Source organism: Ciona intestinalis, unplaced genomic scaffold (assembly GCF_000224145.3).
Source record: "Ciona intestinalis unplaced genomic scaffold, KH HT000133.1, whole genome shotgun sequence".
Taxonomy (NCBI): domain Eukaryota; kingdom Metazoa; phylum Chordata; class Ascidiacea; order Phlebobranchia; family Cionidae; genus Ciona; species Ciona intestinalis.
Window position 1 is genome coordinate 31515 of NW_004190455.1, and position 17304 is coordinate 48818.

Genomic DNA, 17304 nt, shown 5'->3' on the forward strand with positions numbered 1-17304 from the left:
TTGGTGTATAAAAAGACACTCCATGTTATAACTTAACAGTGAGCATGAGGTGTATGAATACACCATGTTTGTCTGGTGTATAAAAAGACACCCATGTTATAACTCGACAGTGAGCATTGGGTGTATGAATACACCATGTGTGTCTGGTGTATAAAAAGACACTCATGTTATAACTCGACAGTGAGCATGAGGTGTATGAGTACACCATGTGTGTCTGGTGTATAAGAAGACACCCATGTTATAACTCGACAGTGAGCATTGGGTGTATGAATACACCATGTGTGTCTGGTGTATAAGAAGACACCCATGTTATAACTTAACAGTGAGCATGAGGTGTATGAATACACCATGTGTGTCTGGTGTATAAAAAGACACCCATGTTATAACTCAACAGCGAGCATGAGGTGTATGAATACACCATGTGTGTCTGGTGTATAAGAAGACACCCATGTTATAACTCGACAGTGAGCATGAGGTGTATGAATACACCATGTGTGTCTGGTGTATAAAAAGACACCCATGTTATAACTCGACAGTGAGCATTGGGTGTATGAATACACCATGTGTGTCTGGTGTATAAGAAGACACTCATGTTATAACTCGACAGTGAGCATGAGGTATAATACACACACCATGTTTATCGCTGATTCGCTGCCATATTAAATTTAAATATTTCATCACCATTGACGCAGCATAAATATACTTATGACATCACAATGGTCTCCTGGGAAATATGTTTGTTTAGGAAAAGAATGCGATAATAATATCCGATGACGTCGGCGCTGATGAAGATTCTGCTGAGTCGTTGATCAAGAAACACGAGGCGCTCATGCGTGACGTTGGGACGTTTGATGATGTCATAATTAACTTGCGAAAAGACGCCGAAAAATGCAAAGTGAGTTTGATATTATTTGCTTGTTGTTAATTTTTCATATTTAAAAGTATGAGAGTTATTTACATTTCTGCGATCTTTAATTTAAATTTTTTGAACTTTTGGTTTTTTTACACAAAAAGATAAAAAAATGCTGTATTAATGGTTTTTTTTTTGGTAAATTTTTACAATATTTCGTCAAGATTATGTATCTGACATATATATTCCACCTCACCCATAGTTGCAAACACCATGGGACAAAGATGATGAAGCAGAAAAGGTCGTCATCTTACATGAATATCGACAGAAGTCACCCCGTGAGTTGTCGGTCAAGAAGGGAGAAGTTCTCACCGTCGTGTCTTCATATAATAAGGTGGGGCCAGTGTAGTTGGTATGTGTATAATAGGGTCAGGGAAAATGGGACACCTTTAGCGCATAATATGCCAAATATCTTGATCGTGTTTTAAACAATTAACAACAAAAATATTATTTTTAAAATTTTTTAAAAATAATTTTTTTTTTAAAGGGGGGGGGTTGCCACACCCTACCCCCCCCCCCCTCCCCTTGCTGCACCACTATATATATGAATGTATATTATATTTAGACCGATACACACATTATTGGCCACCAGGTATATAGTAATATCCAATGTTAAATAGGATTGGTGGAAATTGGAGAACGAGGAGCAACAAGGATTCGTCCCCGCATCCATATTGAAGCGAGTTTCTCCTGATGAGATGAAAGATGAGAGCGAGGATGATGTAAGAGATGAGGAAGTTGATCATCCAGATGTTCAACCTACGATACTTGGGAGGCAGAAGGAGTTGGAGGAATAGTGAGTTTGGAGCTTGGTTGTTTTTATGGCTTTTGGAGCAGAGTCAAGATTTCATTCAATACTATGAAACCAATGTCGGCTCCTTTTGGGGAAGCGACAGGCTTCAAAAAACTGGCAGGTCCATGTAGCACCTCGGGTGTTGGGGTAATGGGACAACTCTGACCTATACTGTTTGAGCTAAATTGTCAGCCATACATAAAAACAATCACCTACAAAGTAATATGTGTGGTAACTTTTAATCAGCACTAGGTGTATGAAGCCACCACATATTTTGCACATTGCAGTGTTGAAAAATAACCCCTCGAACCTTTCCAGTTACGATGAAATGAAAGTCCACGGAGAGCAACGTCGTGGGGGGCTGGAACACTCCCGTCGCCGCCATGCGTTGGCACGTAAATGTGACGACCTCCTTCGTTGGATGGACGAGCAGAAGGTACAAGCGGATAAATATAAAGATGAGGATGATGAGGAAAAGGATGGAGGGTTGGAGCAAGTGGAGATGAGACAGAAGAAACTCGATGATTTCCAAAAGGTGACGACTTACTTGCATGGAATGGTTATCCCTTATATTAAAACAACAAATTTAAAGTGAAAACTGCAACAAAAAGTAAAATATCTGTGTGTAGAAAATTTTCGGAGAGTTTAAAGTCTATTGACCATACAACCTAAACCCACAAACCATTTCTTTAAATTAAAAATTTTAGGGGAAGGACTTTTTGTGTTGCATGGATTTTGTTTTTACGGCTTGCAGTAAGTTTTAGTAAACACAATATATACATTCCTATTTACTCCCAACGAAAACTCTTGTTTAGTTGTCTGTATGGACGTCACTTGGAATAATTGTCCAAGAACACCACAACCACATTGGTAGCAATGCCAAGACTTGAAACTGTATTCTCTTAAAAAAACATAACACAAAAAAACAACAAGATCTCTTTATAGCTTATGATGTGCCTGGTAACAAATGCATGTATTTTTGTTATATGTGTATATATGCATATGTTGTTATATGTATATATAGTAGGATGGGGGAAGATGGGACACCTATAGCACACAATATCCAAATATCCTGATCTTGTTTTAAACAATTAACAGCGGTCTACGGAAGTCATGAAAATACGCTTTAAGAATTCTGTGTATGTTCTTCGGTTACTACTAAATGGGACGAAAAAATAGAATGATAAGGTGTCCCATCTTCCCCCGACCTACTATATGTGTTGTTATATGTGCATATATACATATGTTGTTATATGTGCATATATGTATATAACAAACCAACTTCTCCTTCAGGATTTAAAAGCACGTGAGAAGCGAATCGAAGAATTGAACACGGAGGCCGCTTCACTTAAACTTGTTAATGATGGTGGTTCAAGTAGCAGTTCTAGTAGTTCAAGCTCCAGCAGTGGAGATTCTGTTGATGCTGCTCAACTTGATCAAGATCAGATCGTTGCCAAGAAAATTAAGGTAGAAATATTTATTCCAAATTTGTGGGTCATTTTTTATAAGGAAATAAAGGACAACACATTTTATTTATTAATATGGATTTTATAAACATTATCACGAGTGAAAATTTACCAATAAAATAACATTAATCTATAAAAAAGTTAAAAACAACTAAAACATTATCAATGTCTACCAAACAGACACCAACTTTATAAACATAGGGAAGGCAGGGATAGTTAGACGCACAAACCTATAAAACAAATCCAACTTATTGGTTGTAATCATACTATTAAAGCATTATAACAAAACCTAGAGTAGACTCGCCCACCCTGCCACCCCAGGTTTGGTGCCTATGGTTTCTAATATTAATAACATATTAACACAGCCATTAGAGACTATGGTTGGACATAGAAGTATAACGAAGGTTTGTTATGCATGAGTTTCATGCAAGTGCATTGGTGGTGCATGTGTCACTGCTACCATTGCTTGATATGTGCTGTGTATTGATTGATATGCGGCATCAAGTTTGCTTCAGAATATTCACATCATAACCATCTTCATAACCATCTCATATGACACGAAAAATGTTGTGTTTTTTCTGGTATTAAAAAGGCAGTTTAAGTTTCGACAAGACTTTTTCAGGGAATGTAAACCATGGAAAATACTACAGAAATACACTATGTATTTACTACAGAAATACACTATGTATTTACTACAGAAATACACTATGTTTTTACACCAGTTAAGCCGTGAAGAGTTATTTACATTATGCTTGGTAGCAGAAGTTAAAATGTGTGTATATCATCATAATTAATGTTAATGTTATGAATGTGTTTTGGTGTTTCATATTTGCTGCACTGTTTATATATGTTGTTGTTGTCAAACTATCGTATATGGTATGTTGTATGTTGTATGTTGTATGTTGTATGTTGTATGTGTATGTGCAACAAACACATCACATTGTATTGCAATTAGCTTTTCTGGAAAGCGGTTTGTAATATTACATTATGCCCGGCAGAAACAGCTGCAGAACACATTAAATTATATTTACAAGGTCAAAATTCACTTGAATTGTTACAGCTTTTATAAGTGGCAACATATCAGAGAGCATGCAATAAGTTATATGGTCTATTTGGGCAGCACCCAAAAAGCTGACGCCTTTTACCCTATAGAAGCTTTGTGGCAGCTTTGACTTAACGCTTCCCACAATTTGAGACTTATAGGTTACGAATATATTTTGTACTGTGTTGAATGTTTAATCCACATTTTAAACCAACGTTGCAGAACTTGAATGACCAATGGTCCTTGCTGCACAAAGTTGTCCAAGAACAAAACGACAACCTCGGATCCGCACACCAGGTTCAAAGATTCTTCAGGTGATTTGTTCATCATGTGTTCCTTGTGTTCAGCAGATTACATAGAGCTAAGGGCTTGTAGCTGTTTTTTATGGTATAGAGTTGTCAACCTTAAACTGTCAGGTTTTTAGTTGTCGCCTTTGAGTTGTAACTTATATATGCCCTCATTTACAAGTTTACTGGTGCAGGCTTACGAGTTACTAAATATGGAACTTATTTATCTTTGGATGGCTGGGCAACGACAGTCATTATAACACGGGTGTTCTGTTTCATACACCCCGTGCACGCTTATATTTAGTTTGTAAATTTCCACTGTATTTACATTCACAACAACCACAGAGACGCCGATGAAACAAAGGAATGGATTGATGAGAAAAGCACGACACTTGATGATGACAATGTGGGGTCGGATCTACCTACTGTGCAGGTACAATTATACATAATAGACATCTTATATTAAGCTTAAAAGTCATATGTTATGCCTATGAATTGACCTAGGCATAAAAAAACTACTTATTTTTTGTGTTTCCTTTTTCAACGCCTACACTGCAGGTCAGTTTTACAACCTGTTGGAGTTGGTGTTTTCTTCTGTTAAAAGCTGCTGTGTTACAACTTCTAGTTTCACTTACAAGCTAGAATGTAAAGTGTTTTTATCCTAATAACTGATGTGTTATTTAAATTGTTAATGATACAAAAAAAAACAATCACCAACAAATGTAGTAACTTAAACTATTTAATTCACCGCAGGCTTTACAACGTAAGCACGATGGGTTGGAGCGAGACTTGGCAGCTCTTGGTGAAAGAGTCCACTCCTTAGATGCAGATGCTGCAAGATTAACCAAGGAACATCCGGAGCAAGAGGAACCAATTCAGATCAAACGAACCGAGATTAATCAAGCGTGGAATGATTTGGTGGCAAAGGTTAGTTTGTTGTTTCTCTTAAAAATCATTTTATATTTTGGTTCTACAGCGTGGCTCACCATAGGACTTGAGATTTTGGCCTATTACCCATTAGCTGGCCTAAAGGTCATCCAAGGTCACACCAAACAACAACACCTCTTGCTCCAGTGCATGTAATATTAGAATGACACTCTGGCACACAAACTCAGCTTATATAGGAACACAAAATCACTCAAGCATTACATTGAACATAGAGATTGAGAAAAACAATAATAATAAAATAAATGTTTGTACAATAGTGATAATTTTGGGAGTTAACATAGAGGTCTGATAAACCTAAAATCTTATTGATGTAAATAATAAATATCTTATAAAATAAAATATTAACATATTAGATTAGCTTTACATACCCTAACACCAAACACTCCACAGGCTGAGAGTCGTAAAAGATCGCTGTCAGATTCCAATGATTTACAAAGATTCCTCGCTGACAAGCGTGAGTTACAACGATGGTTGGCACATATGTATGACCAAGTATCAAGTGAAGATGTGGCTGAAGATATCCCGGCTGCTGAAGCGATGCTGCAAAGGCACCAGGTGTGTGTAGGTTTGTGTGGCTACTTTGACGGTAATGCATTCTATTGGATATAGATTTATGTAGATAGTTTGAATGTCTATTCTACATGGGTGAGGTCCTGTTGGAGGTTCTAGGATTTAGGTCCCTTACATCTGCTGTCACTAAATGAGTTGGGCATAATATAATACAGTACTTGCTTAAATTGGATTTGTGTAGCTAGTTTTAATACAAAGCCTTCTACTCTGTATGGGTGAGGTCCTTGCTTTTTAATTATATTCAAATATTCATTACCGGTTTGTTTACTAATTAGCACGATGTGGAAATACAATAAAACAGACAGACTTTTAAGTCTCATACATCTTAAATGTAAACTAGGACTTATAGTTTTAGTCCAATCATCATTTCACCCGTTATCTGGTTGATCTGCACGGTATCAACATTTCACCCGTTACTGTCCTTGTTTAAATGGGAGGGATATCACTTTTTACATTTTACACCCATTACATTTTACTTGTCAAAATTTCTGCTTATTCAGACAAATTTTTATATTTTTCCCAACTAGACCACATAATGTAGTAACAGTCTAAATAGCTTAATTTGTAGTATTATAAACATGCGGCTAATGCCATTACAGGAGCATCGAGCCGACATGGATGCTCACGCACCAGCCTTCCACGGGTTGGAGAGACAAGCAGATGTTCTTATACAAGCAGAACATGGAGCAGCCGACGACATCGACGCTGCTATACAGGAAACATCTAAGCAACGAGAAGAATTGGAAAAGTAAATATTCTACATATTGTTATAGCTGAGTGGTTAGATTTCTTGTATCTAAACCAGGGATACCAGGTTTGATACTGCTATCATTGTGGGTGTATGTGTCCTTGGGTAAGACACTTACCGGAAATTGCTCCAATCCAGTGGTCACTGATGGGTTGTCTAAATTGTCAGCCGTACAAAACATGTCCCTATAAAGTTACATACCTGGTAACTTGTAAGCGGGCCCGAGGTGTATGACACAGAACACCCGCGTTATAACCACTGTCATTGCCATGCGAGGATAAATAAGTTACATACGTGGTAACTTATAAGCGGGCCCGAGGTGTATGACACAGAACACCCGTGTTATAACGACTGTTGTTGCCCCGCCACGCCAGGCTAAATAATAAACATATACCTTAATATATAAGCAAACATCACTTTTGGTTAAAACTGTCAACTTGTATATTACATTAAGCCTGGTAGTAACAAGGGCATTGTATACCTTGTGTACTAAAGTAACAGACGACTATAAACATTGTACATTCCAACAGAGCATGGGCAAACCGTCGTATATTATTAGAGCAATGTCTCATCTTACATTTGTTCTTACGTGATTGCGATAATGCTGAGAATTGGATGCAAGCCAGAGAAGCTTTCCTTGCTGTCGAACAAAACGGTTTGTTTGTATTTTATATTTATTTAATATGGGTAGGTAATAGTTGTTTTTAACTTTAATATGGATATTTATATGGTATGTACATCATTGTAGTCAATTTGTAACATTGTTGGCTTTTAATGAAAATTTTTTCCCTAATTTTTTTAAAGTGTTTTGAATATGCAAAAATATTTGGACAATTTTAATTGATTTACATTTTGCACTTAACTTTTTTATTTTAAATTTGTGAAGCAGAATTTTATCTGTGCAAGCTAAAGTAACAACAAAACGTAGAAGTGACACCCCAAATGTTGTGTCTATGGCCACACACAACGTTGTTATTATACCAAGTAGCAATGAGACAACTTTATTCACCATCTAACCCCCCCCCCACACAGACGACACAATATATAAGTTCCGACTTTTCGCTGTTTCTTTATTTACCCCTTTAAAATGCTAGCTTAGATTTTCTCAACTGATTGTTTTTCTGTTAACATCTTCAATCCAACCAACACCCCCACAGACGACACGTTGGATTCCGTTGAATCGTTGATCAAGAAACACGAAGACTTTGACCGAGCGATCGGGTTGCAGGAGGCGAAGATGGCTTCCCTTCAATCATCGGCTCAACATCTCAATAAATCGGATCCTCCACATTATGCGAAGGAGAGGATCGAGGAGAAAGCTAAAGATGTCCAAGAGAGGTGGGGAAGTCATTATATATATGTAAAAATAAATAAAAAGCAATCGAAATCACCCACAAAGTTACATACGTGGTAACTCGTAAGCGAGCACGAGGTGTATGAAACGGAACACTCGTGTTATAACGACTGTCGTTGCCCCGCCATGCAAGGATAAATAAGTTACATACGTGGTAACTAGTAAGCGGGCACGAGGTGTATGAAACAGAACACCCGTGTCATAACGATTGTCGTTTTCCTGCAACGCAAAGATAAAGGAAGTTACATTCTTTTATTTTTATTTGATATAATATGAATAAATATTATTAACCACTATTTGAGTTGTGATATAAACGAGTTACATCCATTTATTTAACTATAAATGCAAGGTGGCAACATTAAACCTCGTCCCATTTTCATTGGACTAGCGGCAGGCAGTATTATTATTACTACATATATTTGCTTAACTTATAAACCATATAAATACAACAGGTGGCAGCAGTTAAAGGTAGCTTTGATAGAGAAGCGTTCACGACTCGGTGAAACACAAACGTTGCAACAATTCAGTCGCGATGTCGATGAGGCTGACGCTTGGATCGCCGAGAAGATGCAGACGGCACTTGATGATAGTTACAAAGATCCAACTAATATTCAGGTAAGGTTGATGTGTTGGCATTGTTGATGTGGAAGTTGTGAACATGCATCGGGAGGCTTTTAAAGACTGACTTTTTACAATAGTGCAGAATGGCTTTACAAGTGTTTTCAATTAAACTTTTTGTCAAAAATGAGATATTTTTTTAATTTCCGATTTGTTAGAAAACTTTTGTCATAATGCGGTGTTCTTTGTAGAAATGTCATGTTTTTTTGGGGTAAACAGGATTTTCTGGTCATTTTTAACGTTTATTGTACACAGAGCAAGCATCAGAAACACGAAGCGTTTGAAGCGGAATTAGAAGCGAACAAGGAGAGAATCCAAGGAATAATTGTGGTTGGTGAACAACTTATTGAGACTCGACAGTGTGCTGGGTCTGAGGAAGCTGTACAGGTTAGTTGTTTATCATATTTGTTAACTATTATTACATGTTATTGCTTATTGTTGTACAAGTGGGTTGTCTTTTTGTAGGATATGTCCTTATATCATATTAGTTATATAATATAGAGGTGGTTGTTTGTATTTTATGCAATATTAGTTTGAAAGTAAATGACAAAACAATGCAAAAGAATTAAGTTGAGTTAGTTAAACTTAGTTGCCACGCTTCACAATTCTGGACGATATAGTTCATTTCCTTTGGCCACTGTGATCTTATATTGGTTGAACAGATTTGCAATAAAACTGTAGCAATGTAGTAAAACAATCATCCACAAAGTCACCCTTCAACTTAGCCGCCAAACATTTTAAAATGCAGGGGAGGCAGCAGGTAGGGTTAGTTAGAGAGTTAGACACTCGTATCAGTAAAATGAATCCCACTTTTTGACTCTAATGTTTGCTGATGAGCGACTATGTAAATATGTTTATACCATAACCAGGTCCGAATCAACAAGCTTGGAGATGATTGGGAGACCTTACTTCACACATCTGCAGTTAAAGGGGCAAAGTTGATGGAAGCAAACCAACAGCAAAACTTTATAACTGCTGTCAAGGATCTTGAGCTATGGATGTCAGAGGTATAGTGTTCTAATAACTGGTGTGTTTCGGGTTTTGCTCAAATTGTTGATGATTTTTGTTGAACCACCTGCAGAGTGTGCAACTTGTAAAATACGAAATGTTAAAATTTACAGTATATTTACTTATGTACTGGAGAAGCCAAAAAAGCCTTTGTTATGTCACATTATGGTGGGTATTAAAAGTAACAGAATATTTGTTGTTAAACTTTTTTAAATATGTTGGAACGATTAAATGTTATAGAAATTGTTTAAAAAAAATAATTTTTTTCGGTTGAAACAAAAATGTTGAAATTGTTGATCATTGTTGACCAGGTTGAAGTCCTCCTTGCGTCCGATGACGTCGGCAAAGATGTCCCTTCCGTTTCGAACCTCATCAAGAAGCAGAAGTTGCTTGAAGCTGATGTTGCAGCTCATGAGGATCGGGCACGCGAGTTATCTCGTCACGCTGCATTGCTGCTGGAAAAAGCTGACCAATCAGATGCCTTGGATGAAGATGCAGTGAAAGCTAAGAGGGATGCTACTGAACAACGGTAAGGGGGGTATAGAATGGTATTTATTGTTTATATTCTATGTTATTTTTCTTGTACAGCCACTGTTTTTGTTTGCACTAATAGAGTTGAGTGTGTATGCAAAATTATTAACATTTGTTACACAAATGTTTGCTTGATGAAATTTGGTTTTATAGTGATTGTTGATACCCTGCAGGCTAACAGTTTTTCAATTAGAGATAATTAAACTCATCCATTCATCATTCATTTCTGCCCAGTTTCTCTACATTAAAAGACATGACACGCAACCGACGAACGAAACTCCAGGAATCGATGAAAATCCAACAATTCTTCCTCGATTTGGCCGATGAGGAATCTTGGATTAAGTAAGTTATACAAGTTACTTTGTGGAAATAAATCAGGAACATTATTCTGTTATTCTGTGCTTGGATTTTTTTAACTGAAAATCGGAGTTTTTTTCTGAAAGAAAATCAGTAAATACATAATGCATACTTGTGTGTGACTTGTAAAGTTTAAATTATATTTTTTGTAATTTTTTTTTTTCAAACTATTTTCTTTAAATTTTTAAAAGTAAATGATGTAACTTCTATATTCAGTGAGAAGAAGTTACTGGTTAGCAGTGATGACTGTGGTAAAGATCTTACAAGCATCAACAAGTTGATTAAGAAACAGAAGAGAATCGAAGCCGAGATCAACGTGCATGATATCGATAGGTTGCTGGTGGGTGGATGGGAATTTGATATAAAAAATAATATATACTTATTGTATTGTAATGTATAGCATATTTAAAAAAATCTTTCAATTTTGAGATTTATATTATACTTATATTACTTGAAACTGCAAAAACATATTTTCAAATATGAAGTCAAAAACATATTTTATTAAATCTAAAGGTTGTAATCCATAGAATACTGTATTCCCATACCTCATACCATAGTACTAGTTTCTGACAACATTTGTGCTACCACCAACATGTTTCATCCGTAGGAAAGTGGAATGTTGCTGAAAGACGAAGCCGCCATGTTTTCCGATGAGATTGTTGTTCGTGTTGATCAACTTTCAAACAACTGGGAAACGTTGAAGGAGGTTTCAAATCAACGGAGTCTTCAACTTAATCAAGCACAAGCTTTTCAACAATTCAGGTTCGTATTATGAATGTTATTTACTATTTCTATGGGGGTGGGGTTGTGGGTCATGCCATGGGACCTGAGATTTAACCTGAGACAACTTTCCCAACATATAACACCTGGCTGCTATAATCCATTGGTTTCATTTCTTCCCTAAACTTACAGAATTTGGAACATGCTTGATTGTTTAACATCTATTCTATCTGTGGGTGGGGTCGTACAGTGTGGCATGCCAAGGAACTTGAGGGGGATTTAGGCCAGAGTTGGTTCATTACCCTGACATCCAGGGTGCTATAACTCATTTGTTTATTTTTGCCAAAATACAGTAATAACATTAGTATTGGGCATTGAAACCGGTATCCTTATGATGCCAGTACCACTGAGCTATTGCACTGGACCTGTTTTTTACAGATTTAAAAAGTTTCCAAACACTAGTTTTCAAAAAGTTATCAAAAATTGCTAATTTAAATATTCCCACCAGAGCAAACCTTGAGGAAGAATCGAGTTGGATGAGCGAGCAACTTGCTGTGCTTGGTTCACAATCTGCCCCGTCATCATTGGCTGCCGCTCAAAGCTTACTTGCTAAACATGAAGCGTTTGAAAGCGATCTTAAGGTTCATCGTGAACGCGTTACGTTTGTTGCTAATGTTGGACGTGGGTTGATTCAAGAGGTAATTAGCATGAATTGGATAAAACACAGATTTTGTAGTCAGCAGTTTTAACATAATCATATATATATTTATTCAGCCCATATATAAATATATATATATTTAGTAGTTAAGAGGTTATTAGAGACCTTTATATTAGAGTTTATTAGTTGTAAAGGTTATTGTTGTGTATGGCAGTGGTTTCCAACTTTTTTAGTGATAGATTTTTACATTTTTTTAAACCTGTGTTCCCCTTTGGCAGCACTTCTTACAGGTCAAATTTAAGATATTTTAGAAAAGTTGGAATAGTTATTAAACAGTATCACCAGTTGAAAATATTTTTTTATTTAAACTTTTTAAGGTTGAAAAGATAAATATAGATTAATGTTCAATAACTTTTCTGGTTGTACGTTACATCCATGTTGTCCTGTTGCAGGAAAACCCGCATTCATCTGAAATATCCGATGAATTGAAAGCCATAGAAGACAAACAAGCCACGTTGGACGTAGCTGCTGTTAAGCGAAGAGATGAACTACGTGATGCTTCAGCTTTCATGCAGTTTAACTGGAAGGTGGGTCCTTGTTTACCATTCGTTTTATTTAAAATGATTGTTTTTCTGCGTATCTAATAATTTGGACAATTCATTAGTGACCACTGGGTTGGAGCAATGCTGTCAAATCGCTTGGCTTCATTTAGTGTGTTGGCTTTATTTTATAACATCATTACTCATTTATCCCTGCAATAATTGTAATATTTGTGCTCTTCTATAAATGTTATGTTTACCCACAAATACTATGAATGATAATTTTGTGGATGATTGTGTAAATTTTTATCATTACCTTCTTACCATCTGTGACTGCTTCACACTCCTCGTGCCAGATTACAAGTTACCATGTATGTAACTTTGTGGGTTATTGTTATTGTTTTTTTATTATTGCTTTCTACCATATGTAATCGCTTCACACTCCTGGTGCCTACTCACGATACCATGTATGTAACTTAGTGGATTATTTTTAATTGATGATATACAAACAGGCTGACATGGTTGAATCCTGGATAGGAGAGAAAGAGAGGGCGTTGAAGACGGATGATCACACATCGGATCTTTCATCTGTGCAAGCTCTTATTGTAAAACAGGTGAGGAACTGGTATGGATAATAAGAGGGCAATGTCTTTTACAATAAGAGTCAAAAGGGTTTGTGAACTACTGTAGTAGGCGCCCCAACCAAATCAAATCAATTTTCAAATCAATTTTTCATCATGACATCATATTAATAATTATTTTGGGTTGAACCAAAGTAAAAAGTATTATATATGCATACAGTAAATCTGAAGTTACCTAATCTTATATATATATATATAATACGCTGTTGTAAGCGACCCAACTAAATCCAACGGTGGTCCAGGGGTTGAGCATTCTGCTTTGACACTGGTACAGTATAATGTTCATATGTTATATATATATATATATATACTTATATAGGAAACTTTCGATGCTGGTTTATCAGCGTTTGAACAAGAAGGAATTGCGAAGATAAACGCTTTAAAAGATCAACTTGTGGCTGCCGATCATTTGCAATCGGAGGAAATTAAGATTCGTAGCTCGCAGTTGATGCAAAGGTGGGGTGGTTTGTATGTGTTGGTGGTTATATATGTTTGCCTATTTGTACTGAAATGATGTTTATTGGTTATATGACATGTTGGTAGTAGAAGTGGCAATTCAAATTGATTGAAACCAGTTTGTATCACTACTTTCATGTTATAAAAACAGGTCTGCCGGCAATGGTTCTTTTTGTATTTTTAGAGGTGGTTAGTTATAAAATTATTTATTAGAAATTTTTGCTGACTTTTCACACTATTTTTATTGTTTTCGTACTCATATTATGATGTCATATCAGATGGGACAATTTAAAGAAAACGTCGAAAATTCGTCGCGAAAACTTGGATGAAAACCAGCGTCGTTTACGTGAAGTGAACGATCTATATTTGTTGTTTGCCAAGAAAGCGTCGGCGTTCAACTCGTGGTTCGAGAACGTTGAGGAAGATCTTACCGACCCTGTTAGATGTCATTCTATTAATGAGATCCATGTATGTGTTTTATTAATATGTTGGTGTATTTTATATGGGGGAGATCCAGTTGGTGGCATACTTGGGAAACCTAGGTTTTAGGTCAGAATTGGGCAAACAGTTTGAATCCATGCAGCAATTGTATTAATGAAATCAATGCACGTTTGCGTGTTAATATTCTATATGGGTAAGGTCTTATATAGTATCAAGGAGTAGGAATTCAGGTCAGACTTGGTAAATATGACGAATTCCTCCCGTAGTTGATAAAAATCAATTGCTACATAATAAGGTAACTCTGAAGCGGCACGGAGTGTATGAATCATAACACCCATTTTATAACAACTGTTGTTGTTTTAAGAATCAATAAGTCGCACGATTTAGCATGCATTATCCCAAACAGACGTTAAAAGAACATGAAATGTTCTTAACTTAGAGGTAAAATATAGGTTGTCCAAATTATGTGGTGTATGAAACAGAACACCTGTGTTAAAACTCTCTGAGTTACCCCACCACACAATTACATAAGTGCATTTAACCTCACTTAAAAATATTTCTAGTGTAACCATTTAACATGAATTATAACCATACAGGCGATGCTTAAAGAGCATGAAATGTTCTGTGGGACACTCGGCGAACCTGAGAAAGAACTTGAGGAATTGTATTCGATTGATGAACGACTTACAAAGATGGTGTCGCATCAAGATGAAGACCCCATGGTATCGTCCAACCCATATACCTGGTTCACCCGTGCAACGCTCGAAGAAACGTGGAATACTGTCCACCGTATGGTAGCAGAGAGGGACGCTGGCCTCCAGGTTGAGCTAGGGAGACAGAAGGACAATGACACGGCACGAAAGTTGTTCGCTGATAAAGCGAATGAGTTCCACGATTGGTTGAGACAGACAAGGTGGGGTTTGAAGTTTTAGATCATATTGATTGACAACAAAGTTTTGAAAAATGATTTTTTAGGAATCTGCCTTTTTTGGCAGACAATGTGGGGGTTTTGATTGAATTATTTGAATTTCCTATAAATCTGTGTTTCTTAAATAGTTTTTATTTATTATAAATTTATTTTTGCAATAATCCTTCCAAAAAAATTGGAGAAAAAAAATTGTGAAAAAAAATTAAAAAAATTGTGAAAAAAAATTCATTTGTGATGTCATAATGTTAATATCATTCTACTTATTACATCACACAGAGCTACCATCATGGAAGAATCTGGAACCTTGGAATCTCAACTTGAAGCAATGAAAACTAAATCATTGGAAATCAAACAAAAGAAGGTGAAATAACATTTAATGTTTTGAATTTGTACAGCAACGTTTTCTTGAACCATTGGTTTTAATTAGGTTTTCAATGTATTCTTAAGTTTGCAGTTAAGAACTCTTTGGTTTTAATGCTTTGACTTTATTAAGTTAAACTATAAACTGAACTATAAACTAAAAAGCTAAATAACTTAAACTTTATATTAATAAGTTAAATGGAATAAACTATAAAATAAAGTGATAAAATAGACTATAGAAATATTCTATTTCATCTATGTACAAAACAGAAGAAAGAGACCTTTGATTCAACTATGACATGAATATTAGTTTCCTTAAATTTAGAATATTACCCAACAACAATGTTTGGGGGTCGAGTAATGGGCCGGTCTAAATCCCAGGTCCTTAAGGACCCCACTCATACAGAATATAAAAATACCACCAATGTTTGGGGGTCGGGTAATGGGCCGGTCTAAATCCCAGGTCCTTAAGGACCCCACTCATACAGAATATAAAAATACCACCAATGTTTGGGGGTCGGGTAATGGGCCCGTCTAAATCCCAGGTCCTTAAGGACCCCACTCATACAGAATATAAAAATACCACCAATGTTTAACACAGAGTAAGTTGAGTGAGATAGAGGAGCTTGGATCGGCATTGGAAGAAGCTCTCATACTCGAGAATGCTTACACTGAGCATTCGACATTAGGTCTCGCGCAACAATGGGATCAGTTGGAACAACTCAGTATGAGAGTTCAACATAATCTTGAACAACAAATACAAGCAAGGTATTATTGAATGTGAATTGTTTTGTCCTGGCATGACGGGCAATGACTGTCGTTATAACACGGGTGTTATGTTTCATATACTTCATGCCCGCTTATGAGTTACCACATATGTAACTTTGTGTGTGATTAATTTTTAGATAAATACAAGTATGATACTACTCCTATATTTGTACCATTGTGGGCATATGTGTCCTTGAGCAAGACGCTTAATGCCAATTTCTCCAACCCAGTGGTCACTAATAGGTTGTCTAAATTGTCAGCCATATAAAAAGCAAACACCCATTAAGGAAGCAATATAATATTATGTATCCCTATATGGAATAAATAATTTAATTCTAATCACCATAGAAACATGACCGGGGTAACTGAAGACGCCTTGAAAGAATTCTCGATGATGTTCAAACACTTCGATAAAGACAAGAGTGGAAAGTTGGAACATCACGAGTTCAAATCCTGCCTCCGGTCGTTGGGATACGATCTTCCGATGGTTGAAGAAGGAGAGGAAGACCCCGAGTTTCAAGCAATCCTCGATATGGTGGATCCGAACAGGTGGGTGAATACTTAACCTGTATTTTACAAACCTGGGGTGAAGGGTGGACAAGCTTATCCAAAATACACAACTTTATTACTATTGTTTTTTGATATTCTAATATAAACTAAAAATTGACCAAAAGTCGTTTAGGGTCACACCAAATTGTTTACCCTGTCACTTACATAAGCAGTAAACCTGGGTAGACAAGCTTACCCTAGGCCTGGGGTTTCTAACAATGCATTAATGGAACTAAATCCTAACAGCTGGGTAATCGATATTGTAGCGACCAACCTATATCCTATTTTCTATTCTATGCGGGCGAGGTCCTCGTCTAGTAACTCTTATACCTATTTTTAACTTTGTAGTTTTGAATGGCTCCGAGACATTTGTTTAGGTTGTTTTCACTCACTCTTTCTTAATATTTATAATTTATTGCAACTTATTTGTGATCTAGAATCTAGTTTGTACTATTTTCATGTGTTTTTTTTAATTTTTACACATTCATTCTTTTTATACATATTGCTTTGACTCTTATTACAATGGGCCAAATCTGGCTAAATCCCAGGTTGTCAAGGGCATCTCCTATACACATATAGAATAGACTCTTATTACACCTGTATATTCCTCCA

The 17304-nt window shown here is 36.3% G+C and overlaps 1 protein-coding gene across 1 annotated transcript in view; it reads left to right on the plus strand.

Annotated features, from left to right (window-relative positions):
• The window catches only part of LOC100183424 (spectrin alpha chain, non-erythrocytic 1), a 50931-nt gene that overhangs the window by 31367 nt on the left and 2260 nt on the right, over positions 1 to 17304 (plus strand). Inside the window, exons 11-39 of the mRNA XM_026838955.1 lie at positions 746 to 895; positions 1113 to 1244; positions 1531 to 1706; positions 2022 to 2238; positions 2997 to 3170; positions 3535 to 3573; positions 4434 to 4525; positions 4844 to 4931; positions 5252 to 5425; positions 5837 to 6001; positions 6616 to 6764; positions 7295 to 7419; positions 7922 to 8102; positions 8571 to 8733; positions 8992 to 9123; positions 9606 to 9743; positions 10056 to 10273; positions 10510 to 10617; positions 10849 to 10972; positions 11240 to 11394; positions 11861 to 12050; positions 12463 to 12597; positions 13062 to 13163; positions 13510 to 13646; positions 13925 to 14114; positions 14684 to 15000; positions 15292 to 15376; positions 15977 to 16143; positions 16492 to 16692. Coding sequence (XP_026694756.1) covers positions 746 to 895; positions 1113 to 1244; positions 1531 to 1706; positions 2022 to 2238; positions 2997 to 3170; positions 3535 to 3573; positions 4434 to 4525; positions 4844 to 4931; positions 5252 to 5425; positions 5837 to 6001; positions 6616 to 6764; positions 7295 to 7419; positions 7922 to 8102; positions 8571 to 8733; positions 8992 to 9123; positions 9606 to 9743; positions 10056 to 10273; positions 10510 to 10617; positions 10849 to 10972; positions 11240 to 11394; positions 11861 to 12050; positions 12463 to 12597; positions 13062 to 13163; positions 13510 to 13646; positions 13925 to 14114; positions 14684 to 15000; positions 15292 to 15376; positions 15977 to 16143; positions 16492 to 16692 — 4424 coding nt within the window. The remainder of the gene's footprint in view (positions 1 to 745; positions 896 to 1112; positions 1245 to 1530; positions 1707 to 2021; positions 2239 to 2996; positions 3171 to 3534; positions 3574 to 4433; positions 4526 to 4843; positions 4932 to 5251; positions 5426 to 5836; positions 6002 to 6615; positions 6765 to 7294; positions 7420 to 7921; positions 8103 to 8570; positions 8734 to 8991; positions 9124 to 9605; positions 9744 to 10055; positions 10274 to 10509; positions 10618 to 10848; positions 10973 to 11239; positions 11395 to 11860; positions 12051 to 12462; positions 12598 to 13061; positions 13164 to 13509; positions 13647 to 13924; positions 14115 to 14683; positions 15001 to 15291; positions 15377 to 15976; positions 16144 to 16491; positions 16693 to 17304) is intronic.